General features: G+C 37.9%; 3 protein-coding genes across 3 annotated transcripts; 1 reads left to right on the top strand and 2 right to left on the bottom strand.

The window, feature by feature from the left end:
- Positions 1–89: 89 nt before the first annotated feature.
- Positions 90–7465, bottom strand: LOC117573807 (organic cation transporter protein). Its single transcript, XM_034257218.2, is given in 4 exon segments — positions 90–894; positions 896–1210; positions 1269–1900; positions 7184–7465. Coding segments are annotated over 4 exon segments (1668 nt in total). The 5' UTR covers positions 7227–7465; the 3' UTR covers positions 90–216.
- A 464-nt stretch (positions 7466–7929) lies between these two features.
- LOC117573316 (uncharacterized) lies at positions 7930–8837 on the top strand. Its single transcript, XM_034256424.2, has 3 exons — positions 7930–8200; positions 8268–8573; positions 8631–8837. The coding sequence occupies exons 1-3, from the start codon at positions 8042–8044 to the stop codon at positions 8820–8822; spliced, it is 657 nt and encodes a 218-aa protein (XP_034112315.2). The 5' UTR covers positions 7930–8041; the 3' UTR covers positions 8823–8837.
- On the bottom strand, positions 8838–9698 carry LOC117575964 (single-stranded DNA-binding protein, mitochondrial). Its single transcript, XM_034260442.2, has 4 exons — positions 9592–9698; positions 9426–9516; positions 9249–9357; positions 8838–9189 (listed from the first exon to the last, which is right to left on the bottom strand). Exons 1-4 carry the CDS (start codon positions 9613–9615, stop codon positions 8967–8969), a joined length of 447 nt encoding a protein of 148 aa, XP_034116333.1. The 5' UTR covers positions 9616–9698; the 3' UTR covers positions 8838–8966.
- Positions 9699–11625: the final 1927 nt, after the last annotated feature.

Below are 11625 nucleotides of genomic sequence, written 5' to 3'. Positions count from 1 at the left end.
GAATTTTACAAAAACAAGAGTAGACGAGAAACTGAGGCCAAGAGTGCAGGAATGCTGCACTTGGATGTTATAACATTGGCCCAGGCAACTTTCAAATTTCTCAATTTATTAACAGGTTGAAACTTAACTAAAGTCGCTGCAGAAGCAACCATGGAATGTGTGTGTGCGTGTATGAGAATGTTTAACAAAATAAAACAAAAAAAACTTTGGCATTTCCTATTTACTCTCAATGGTTTTGAGTGGCACCATTTGCTCCGGATCATCGGGATAAACACTGTCCTGGCGCGGCTTGCGACCAGCACATTGACTGAACCAGGTGTCGCCCTTGCCGAAGTTCTCACCATCTTCTATCGACTCTGGCATGGGTTTGTTCATTGTCTCTGGCAGGAACATGACCCAGAAGCCGGAAAGCAAGGCCACCAAGCCGAATAGCACGGCCGGAATTTTGGGATCGAATGAATCACCCAACAGGGTAATCAGTGGCGTTAATGCGCCCGATAGACGAGCCGACATTGAGCCCAAGCCCATGGCCGAGTTGCGCACCACGGTGGGAAACAGTTCCGCCGAATAGTTATAGATGACAGCGAAGGAGCCGGCGATGAGCAGCTTGCCCAGCATAACAATGCTGGTGGAGAGTGTGCTGCCCTGAGCAATAAACGCAGCTATAATGCAGCAGAGGCCGCCACCCAACATTAAAGTGGATGTGATCGACCGACGTCCCAAGCGATCCAAGACAAACACCAGAGTGATGTAGGTGGGGAACTCCACCAGACCCATGAGGAACAGTATAAAGTAGGGATTGCCGTACAGCTTGCCAGCGCTCAGCGAGAGTCCGTAGTAGACAATCGAGTTGGCAAACCAGCAGAGGCAAACATTAAGAGTCTTCATGCGCAAAGTTTGGAGTGCGGAAAAGATCACTGAGCCCGGCACTGGACTTTTCCTCCACGGCTGCCTGCTGCTTAGCCTTTTGCACATAGTAATCCTTGTCGACGCTAATACCCGAGCCATTGATGCGCAATCCCTTAGCGACAATTTCAACAGCTTCGGCAGCACGTCCCTGCATCCAAAGCCAGCGTGGCGATTCATCCAACAGCCACCAATGGCCGATGAAGAGCAAGCCATGCAGACCATAGACTACCTGCAGCCATGTGCGATCCTTGATAATGGCGCCCCACCCAGCCACAAGCATAATGCCACCAGCAAATACAGCCTAAAAGTGGAATAACGTTAGTAAAGTTGCCTAAAAGAAATATCTGGATTTAACTCACCTGGAAAGTTATACCGCACACGGTTCGCTTGGTGGGTCCCACCAGCTCCATGGTCAGCACAAAGCCGCAGATATAAGCACCTGCTGAGCCCACAATGCCCAACAAAAAGCGAGCCACCATAACAGAAAAGTATTCGGGAATGAAGGCGACACCCACACCGATGATCAACTGCAGCAGAGCAGACCAGCAGAAGACAGTTTTGCGGCCAACCTTATCGGCGAGGCCACCCAAAGTCACAGCGCCCGTAAAGACGCCCAACATGAACACAGTCTGAATGATGGAACCCATCCAGCGACGTTCGCAGACAAAGTCCCAGTCGATGGTGCGCGATGTTTTGTAGTATGTTGTGTCATACACATATTTCTCGCAGGGAATCAAATTGCGGTCGCCAGCACTCACATTGTACATGTGGCACGAGTCCAGCTCGCCACTCTCCTTCAGCGGAATGTGCTCCAGAATGTCGCTCGAATTCCATGGCACCTGTGAAAAGGTGCTGTTGTCCACGCCAGGAATGTAGCAACGGTGTTCTGGCACTGCGGCAACAGTCACCAGTGACAACATATGCAGACCGGCTGTCAGACCCGACAACACTTGTAGGAAGAACTGGAAGAATTGGTATTTGCCAAATTCACCTAAAACATAATTAAATGATTTAGTGTTGCTTTCTTAAGAGGTATGTCAAAAATATTTATTTGAGATAAGATTAAATTAAGTTATGATTTTAATTGTCGCACTTGAGTTATAATTGATAATCAATTATAATTAATAGAAGTAGTATAAAAAAAGTTTTATTTGTAATTTAATTCGTCTAGGTCAATGTAAAATATTTTTGAAAGTTGCACATCGAAAGCTTCAAGTGGAGATTCAAACTTTCTAAGGTAAGATTAGACTAACAAATAGTCATATAATAAACCTAAGGTAAACCATAGATAATTTAAAATCCTGAACATTTTGTACATATTTTAAATTTCAACATTAATATGCTAATATGCTAAACTTTATAAACTAAACTTTCAAAACTCTATAGCAAAATTTACACATCAACGATAATTTATTTATAGCAATCATTTAATATTTAGAACACTAATTAATAAATTATTGAATGTTTAAAAAGATATAAACAAAGCTGGAAATTCGAATAAATCGTCGATGAAGCATTTAAAAATTGGCGCCAACATTTCTTGCTGAATTCATTTGATGATTCAGCTGCTTATTTGGCTTGCTTTGGCCAATTAAGCTTTTATCCAATTCGAATATGTGACTGGTTGACACTAAAACAAGTAAGAAAGCTACAGTCGAGTGTACTCGACTGTGAGATACCCGCTACCCAATTTGATTAAAGCCAATATATTTTGCGGTATTATTCTCAAAATATACCAAATATACTGCAAATACACTAAAAATATACCAAATGACATATGTGGTATATCGATATAGTACCGCATTCAAAATATACCATGGACGGCTCAATATACCAGATTGTCAGCCAAAGCAACTCAGACCCCTAGTAAGAAGGGGTTTTTGCCCATACAAAAGTATTTCTTTAATAACTTCGACAATTTTTATCTGATCGCAATCAAATTTTCAGGAATCATAACTACTATAGTTGTTATTATATATACCAAAATTCACAACCTTAGCTTTAAAATTACGCTTGTTATTCGATTTTTTTGATTTGCGGGGGCGGAAGTGGGCGTGGCAAAAATTTGAAACAAACTTGATCTGCGTGCAAAAATAACAAATGCTGTCGAAAAAAAATTATAGCTCTATCTCCTATAGTCTCTGAGATCTAGGTGTTCATACGGACGGACGGACAGACACACAGACGGACAGACACACAGACGGACAGACGGACATGGCTAGATCGTCTCGGCTGTTGACGCTGATCAAGAATATATATACTTTATAGGGTCGGAGATGCCTCCTTCTACCTGTTACATACATTTCCTGTCGGCACAAAGTTATAATACCCTTCTACCCTATGGGTAGCGGGTATAATAAAATTCAGCCCGTTAGCTCTTACCGCTTGATAGTTCGGCCAGTGGATATAAAGATAATAATAGATTATCAATAGCAATGGAGCCATTGAAATTGCCAAATTGGGTTATCGAATGTGCGATGATGGGCGTAGCTTGGCATATTTGACGCCGCCGCCGCCGGAATTGTCGTCACACCAATAGATATTGCAATTAAATCAAGGAGAATTTATTCAATTCGATTTCAATTGAAAGGCATACAAATACGCGTCGAAATATTTGCCTACGCTATTATTTTGTTTTTTTTTTCACAGTGGTCTATTGACGTATCGAATTACTGGAACCGAGTACTGAGGCTTGAAATGAAATGGTATGGTGGCTTGTTGCACTGAATTGATTATGACAAAGTTTTGCATAGACTGTTGTTCTGTGATCTCGTTGCCTGCAAGGGCAGACACTGTGTAAATTTCTTTGAGCGTCGCCTAGATATTTGACACATGTGAACGGTCCAATGTTCAATCGGCAATTACAATTGATTAGTGGTGCACAAATCGTTCAATTCATGCCCCAGTTGGGCGGGGCAAAGTTACACAGTGCTACACAGAGCAAGTGCGAGTTTGTCATGTCACGTGATACAATCGTCTAGGAATGTTTAAAACTTTTCGAAAAATGTCTGCTTTGATTAGATCACACAATAAGTGCGATAAGTATTATGTCAGAGAGATCCGACACTGTAACAGACAATTTTTTAATTAATACCAATTCGTCATGGCGACAATCTTTAATTAAATTCAATTACGTCTCATATACATAATCAGAATGACACAACCTGCGATCGATAAGTGACGATAATGAAAACGAAAACGAAAACAAACGGCAATAAATAAGCTGACGTCGAAATCATAACGGATTAGCTGAGCTTCATTCCCACTCTTCGACAATCTCTACTCCCACGACATAAATATGAGTACAAGTACTACTATATGTGTAAGTAATATAGTATATAAATTTATGGCTTGTTTGTGGGATTTGTTGCCGAAGTATTAGCAGTTTGTTACCAAATGGTCCTTGAACAAAATACGGCACATGAATCGTTTGTTTAACTAATCAAACATGGCATAAAACGTGTATTTGCGATACACTGTAACCCATAAATGGAGTATATCGATTATCTGTTACATTTTATGATACCGTAAATGATTCATGAACTAAAAAAATGCCCGATATTAAATATCTTTCTCATACCAATCAATAAAGCTCATCAATCTTGAGCGTAAACAAAACACTAAACGAATTGAAAATGACTTAGAATTAAATTCGGACATTTATTTTCGAACCATATTTAATGAAGGTATCACAAGTAAATAATACTTTTGTTTTCTATTTATAGCACAATATTTTAATTATAAGCATATCACACTTGCTTGCTACACGATTTCCTTTATTTTCTAGTCAATAATTCGCTTCTAAAAATAAATTGTATCCAAGTAAAAACCTTTGTTTTTATTTACTTTTTACAATACGTATACGTACAATACATTTTGTAGTTTACATCCTTGAAACTTTTTTGTACCTCGCTAATAAAATCACATATTTAATTTAGGAATTAATTTATTTTTATAACTCACAAGTGTGCTATCCCTTTCAGTTGCTAATTTGTTGCATAAAATTATACACATAATGAAATAGTGAAGTGCACTTCACTCTTAGTTTTTGTTTTTCATTACCATGTGGGGCACAATGGGTATTGTTGCGGCTCTAATGGCATTGATTTTGTTTGTTGTTGATTTTGCTTTTTGATGCACATTATGAAGTTTGTAATTACATACACATTACAAAACTTAACGTAAGCCGCAAAAAGCATAGAACCGAATATATCACAAAAGAATTAAGCACAACTGCTGCTGTTGTGGGTTGGATAAGCAGCTTTTGTTGGGCCATGGATTTCAAATTTTCCATAACTCATGTTAGACCATAATTATTTCAATTATACAATTAACTCACGTCAACAATAGTTTGTGCAAATAGAAATACGGGTGTGCATATGTTTTCTGTAAGCTTAAAAAACTTATTGTTATACGATGAAATCCAAAAATGTTTGCAAAAGTCAGCACTTATCCTACGAGATATATGCTGCTAAATTGCTGAATAAACAAAAGCTTAGCTATCACAAGCATTAAGATACTTTTTTATTGCCATATTATATTTTGCAATACTTATCCCTTAATAATTAAAGGCATAGCTTTAAAGATTGAGATTACAACATTAGAATTTATAAGTTATATCATAAAGTATGACAAATAAACAAATTTCATAATGATCCGATAATAATTATAAATCAGGAAGGCATTTCTTATCGAGCATGTTTTTTTATGTGGTAGTCTAATACAATTGCGAAAACGTGGTGGAAACCTTTGGGGTATCTCTTAGACAACCTCATCGATAGCCCAAAAAAATTGGACTTTGTTTAATATCGTTCTTATCGACATGTTTGTCTGCAAAACTCAACACACAACAACAAGAAAACAAATGCTGAAGGTCGCCTGATGTTATGGTCAGTTAAAAAGTTTCGTCATTTCCGACAGTAATCAAAGTTGAAGCGTGTTGTTTAAAGGGCACAGAAGAACACAAAACCCCATAAAAATCACGTTACATAGAAGTGAGTAAAGTACTTGAACTAAGCGAATAATTAAAACACTGCCTTGACTATGCAGCTCACCATGCTATAATGCAAAAGCCGCACGCGACAAACAGCAAAGTTTGTCGGCAAAAAAGTTAAAATACAACAACAGTGATGAAATTATAACATTAGAAATGAAACCGAGGAGAAACCTGTTTTTGGCCTTTCGCATTTCTTAGCGTCATATTCATATGTGTGTGATTACCATACAAATACAAATACAATACATACATATACATATAGTATGTGCATATAAACGTCTGTGCAAATGTGGTTACTGTTAAGAAAAAGTTGCTAATGCGGTCGTTAATCTCAGTAGCACTTGCAGCTTAGCTGGATCGTGGGCTGACATCGCATGAGAAACTCGTTTGCCGCATTTAATACACAAAAGTTATAGACTGCAATTCAAAATGTTTTGTACTCTTTTATTGTATATACTGTACTACGTGTGTATTTGGTGATGGCTGCTTGATCAATTATATGGAACTATTGACATGCCATTAAATATTTGCATTAGTTAATACAACTGCTTAGCATACAAAGAAAACTCTCATAGCACCTTTCGAAGTGATCGCATTTAATGCACGAGTCTGAGTAGTCTGAGTGTAAGCTAGTGTGTTCGTGTGAATTGATTGAATACACCGTTTCGCCACCCTACCTAGCATATTACGATCATCTCGTGACAATGATGCTGGCCTTACCTATTAAGTGTGTATTAACTGATATTCTAAAGAAACAATCGTAAATGTATTGCCTCAGATGAATGTCGATCACATTCACTGTACAAGTGCTCGTCATATTCGCAAATTGTAACAATCTACGGCTATCACAACTGTCATACTTGTGTCTGTCAATTTAGCTAACCTTGATATTTATTAAATTAGAAAAAGCTGTAATTAAAATTGTATTAGCTCGGCGCTTTTAACTTTGGCGGCAAACCTGACAAACAAACGTCGCAGCGTTAATAAAAAAAGAAAACAAAAACAACACGAACAAAATTAGCGTAGAAATGTAATCGTTAGATCTGCATCTAAATTAAATTGATAACGCGTGCTTTTGTGATAAGAGCTTGACAGGTGGATAACTGAATTTTGCATGCACTTATGAGGATAAACGGAAGTTGGCGCAGCGGACCGATAAGAGTCAGCATTGCTGACAGATAAGCCCAATTGATAAGAACAGGCGACTTGTTGACAACTTGGCAACACACTTAATTTTGACTGTTGATCTGCTCTCTGTTCCCATGACGGAATACTTACCCAGTTTGCCCATGAGCTCCTCTAAAACATAATCCACGGCCATTTTTAGCTTTGAAGATTCCTAAAAACTTGTTGCAAATGGATATAACTTTTTGTACTATTTAAATTGTTTGTATAATTGGTGTCAATAGTTAACAATTTGCATTTTCTGTGGAGGTTTACTTTCAGTTTTCAACCGAATCTGAATCGAAAGCGAGATCGGGCTCGAACACGATGCGCTGAGACTTTTGCAAGCGCCGCCGAACTGGCAAAAAGCTAAATGCCAACTGAATAAGTCTTGAATATTTGAATCGCTTCGAGTCGCGACTGAATAACACTCACACATGAAAGCAAACAATCAAACAGCGATAACAAGCTGCTCCGTCGCTCGCTCTCTCGCTTTACAAACATACGAGTGCTGAAAAGCTTTGCGATTGAGTGCGGATCGTTCTGTTTGAGTATCTGCTGAATTTGTTATTGTTGTTTTGGTCGATTTAGCTCTCTAAATGTGACATAATTCATTATCGATAAGAGTAGGGCAAAGCAATCAATAAAGGAGGACCATACATCAGCATCACAGCTGCGTTCTATTTCTATGCAACAGCACGTGGATCGCTTGATTAGATAGAGAACTCCCGTCGGAAATGGATATGGTAGAGATTTTTAAAACTATGAATCAATTACATTGATTTTAATCGATCCACACAGTGCAATCTCAGCAATCTTATCTTATATTTAATATTTGAAACTCCCTTATTCTTTGCATTTCATACCTGACTGCTTTTCCACCTAAGCAGCCTCAATTTTGATTGTATTTTTTATACAAAATCATCAAGTTCAAAATTACACTTATTTTAAAATTATTTAAAACAATTTAACATGGGCGATACTTGCATAACGGATCCCATGACCTTTTTATACCTCGACATGCTATCTACTATTTTAATTGATGATACAAAAGAACTCGAAAATCAATTCGAAACAAAATTGAAATTTATACGCGAACAAGAAAAGATCTGCTTAGAGAATGGGAAACAAGTGAGATAATAGTATAAGACTTTCTTATAAGATAAAATATTCATATGTACAACAACTTCGCTGTAAGCTTGTTTTTATCGACCAGTTTGTGGAGACATTGAAGGACTGTGTATATAAGCTGGAGTTGGAGCTGATGGAGAATGAAAACGAATTAGTTCAAGCAGAGAGAGTTATCTCGCATTGTGAGGCAATGTACATGGATCCGATGAAGTGTCCAAAGTTTAACACAATGCCGTTCAAACATAGCTGTTTTTTGGTTCTCATGAAGTTGCTTCTCTCCGCAGACCGTTCCGCAGCTCAGGCCAATTTACTTAAAGCTGAAATTGAACGTTTTAATACTGAGGCTGGTTCCCATTTAGAGCCCATTAATATGGTAAGAACTTTAAAAAAGTGACGAAATACGAATATTATGGCATATTTGCAACCGTAGATCACAAAGATTATAGACTATCATCGGAAGTCTCTGGTCTTAATGGAGCAAGAAATAAACAAACTGGAGTCGATGACAAAAGATGTGACCAACAGCTATGACCAAATAACTAAACAAATGCAGATTAGCAGCCTAACTACCAAATGCACCTTAACGATGGCCAATGTCATCAACGATATATACTATAAATAAATCCTAGTCACAGCATTATCTTTTCAAGTTTTATGAATATTATACATATGCGTATGGGTATGTAATTAAATGCAAACCAAGTTCAACTTTTGTTCTTACGACTATAGGATTAGTTGGATTATCTTTTTTTGGTTATATGCTATGTTAGTTATTGATGTCGCGGAAGAAGACCACTTCATCCGCAATGATACTGGTGCTGGTCTTTTGGTTGCCCTGTTGATCTGTGATCTCTCCATAGGTGATCTTGCCTTGGATCATTGTGCGCTGCCCCTTTTTCAGATACTCCAGCACGGAATCACGCAAATTTGGCTTGAAGACAACTACACGATGCCAGTCTGTGCGCTGAGCCCAGTCGCCGTTCTCATATCTGTATAGTCAAAGGATTATTAAAAATCGAGTTGAATTTACACTTTGTTTAGTACTCACTTGTAGTTGGTGTGAGTGGCAACGGAGAATGTGACCACTGGATGTTCTTGAGAGCCGCGCAGTTGTGGATCTGCGCCCACACGCCCTAATATGGTTACGTTGTTGACAGCTGCAGTTTAAACAAATAAATTAAGTAAGCATATGAAATAATATATCCCTGTTCGATCAATTACGCACTTTTTTCAATTTTGGCGGGTGCTGTGCTTGATGTACTTGTGGCAGCACCGCGTGTAGACAAATTCCTGAGTCCCTGCAGGAATGGCGTCAACTGCAAATCCACAAATTATTAAATATTTACATGATAATTATATGTTGACAACAAATTTGTATATATTTAACTTACAATGCGTTTACTTTGTTGCATCATTTTCTCAGCGTGCTTTATCCAGCGGCAATGCGAGTTTAATTTCTAGCAACAGCTGTTCTTTCGATAACACAACCAACTTACTGCGGGTTTCGATTATTTCATATGCTGTTGGCGCACTCTAGTGGAATAAATAGTGAACTCTTGTTTGAAAATCGATAATTTATTGAAATTAAATAAAGTTTTCTATTGCAATTAATTAAAACTAAATGTAGGTTTGTACATTTTAAATATGCGTATATTACTTATTATTTGATATTTCTTGAATCTACATTATTTACCTTTTTTTTTAACAGACGCAAGCTAAGTGTACTAATGTTTTGACCACCACTGTAATCTAATAGAAACTGTGGCGCGCTCTGGGGGATATTTGTAGAAATACTTAAAATCCCGACAAAAAGCTAGGTGCTATAAAACTTAGCGCGCAACTTTTGTGTATCTTGAAGCTAGTTCAGAATATTGACAACCTTGGCGCTAGTGTGCAGTGACAATTGACAAAGTTAAAGCATGCGACTTGAATTCGCGCAAAGCAGGCGCATAATTACGTTACCAACAAAAACATTTAATAAGTTAAACTCTTTTCTAAGATTATAAGTTATTATTGATTATAGGCGTAGAAAATGGACAATCATTCAAATTTCCAAATATTAATATAGTTTTATACAGTATTGAATATACATTATTTAGCTATCTTATAGACAGTTGAATAATAAAATTACCCCAATTAATATAAGTCTACTTGCATATTCTGTTTTGGGAATATTAATGCATTCAGTTAATAGTGTTTTATCAACGTTTGCATTCAAAGTCTTTACAAATAATCATACACATACTCACACAAGCCGAAACTCGCATACAAATACTGAACTCGACTCAATACGAAACAGGATATGCGATCAGCGACCAACTTCGTTAATTGCCGAAGCTTTGTAAGCGAGCCGCCATTAGGAGTCGCCATTTTGTTTTTTGAACACATGTTAAGACATAAAGCCCGTTTAGGCGACATTTCAAAGCTTAAAAGAGAGAATAAGTTCGAAAGGCGTCAAGCTGCGGTGAACCTGAAACGAAAACGGAAGAATAAAATCACTTGTTTTTTTAAATGAATGTATATTTTCGTAGCCCTTGTGCTGTTGCAACAGCAACAGCAACGAAGCAGCAATGAGCCACACAAGAACAATAACAACAATCTCTCCACAACTCTGCGACTTTGCATTCAAATTCAGGCGATGACGACAGCCAACCGACAACGTCGGCCAGTCGACGATGTGGATGTGGATGTCGGTGCTGGTGCCGGTTCTAGTGCTGCTGATGGTGCTATTGCTGTTGCCGTTGCTATTGCTGTTGCCGGTGATGGGCTGGTGCCCCAAGAATATTGCCAGCCCTAGCCTCAGTCAGAGAGTCTTGAAGCTATTTCAATTGTGCGTCACAACAACCATTTTCTAGGGTACTTCGATACATGCAAATAACTTGACTCAAAGCTTTGAGCAATAACTTATAAATTTATACAGATTTTTATAAGAGCGCATTTCTTTAGAATTATAGATCGTACATATTTTGCAATAATAATAGAAATCTTGAAATCTTTGTTAAATTGAAGCTATAGGTGAAGTGAATTTGGTATTTTTGAGTGTCTAACATTTACATTTTTTTTTTTGTTATTTTTATCATATAATTTTCTATGAATTTTTGAGAGATTTCTTATTTATTTTAATATGCCAAGCTCAATTCCATCGTTCTAAACTGTTTGATTTTTCTGAAAAGAGTAATGTTCCAAAGATTTAAGGTTAGTCATCGCGTAATTCCCATTTCTCTCTGTATACTGTAGCGTATATTTTTCCCAGTATAGCCCCAGTCTAAGGCATTATTCATGCTGTCGTTTTCTAGTGTCGTCGTCGCCGTCGTTGTCGGTCGGTTGTTTGGTCGGTCGCTTCGCCATTGCCGTCGTATTGCTGTTGTTTCCAGCGCGCGTGTAGCTCAGCATTTCTGTGTGTGTATGGCTGTGTGTAAGCATTT

The sequence above is a fragment of the Drosophila albomicans genome, chromosome 2R, assembly GCF_009650485.2.
Source record: "Drosophila albomicans strain 15112-1751.03 chromosome 2R, ASM965048v2, whole genome shotgun sequence".
In the NCBI taxonomy this organism is placed as follows: Eukaryota; Metazoa; Arthropoda; class Insecta; order Diptera; family Drosophilidae; genus Drosophila; species Drosophila albomicans.
This window is presented reverse-complemented; position numbering and strand designations above follow the sequence as displayed.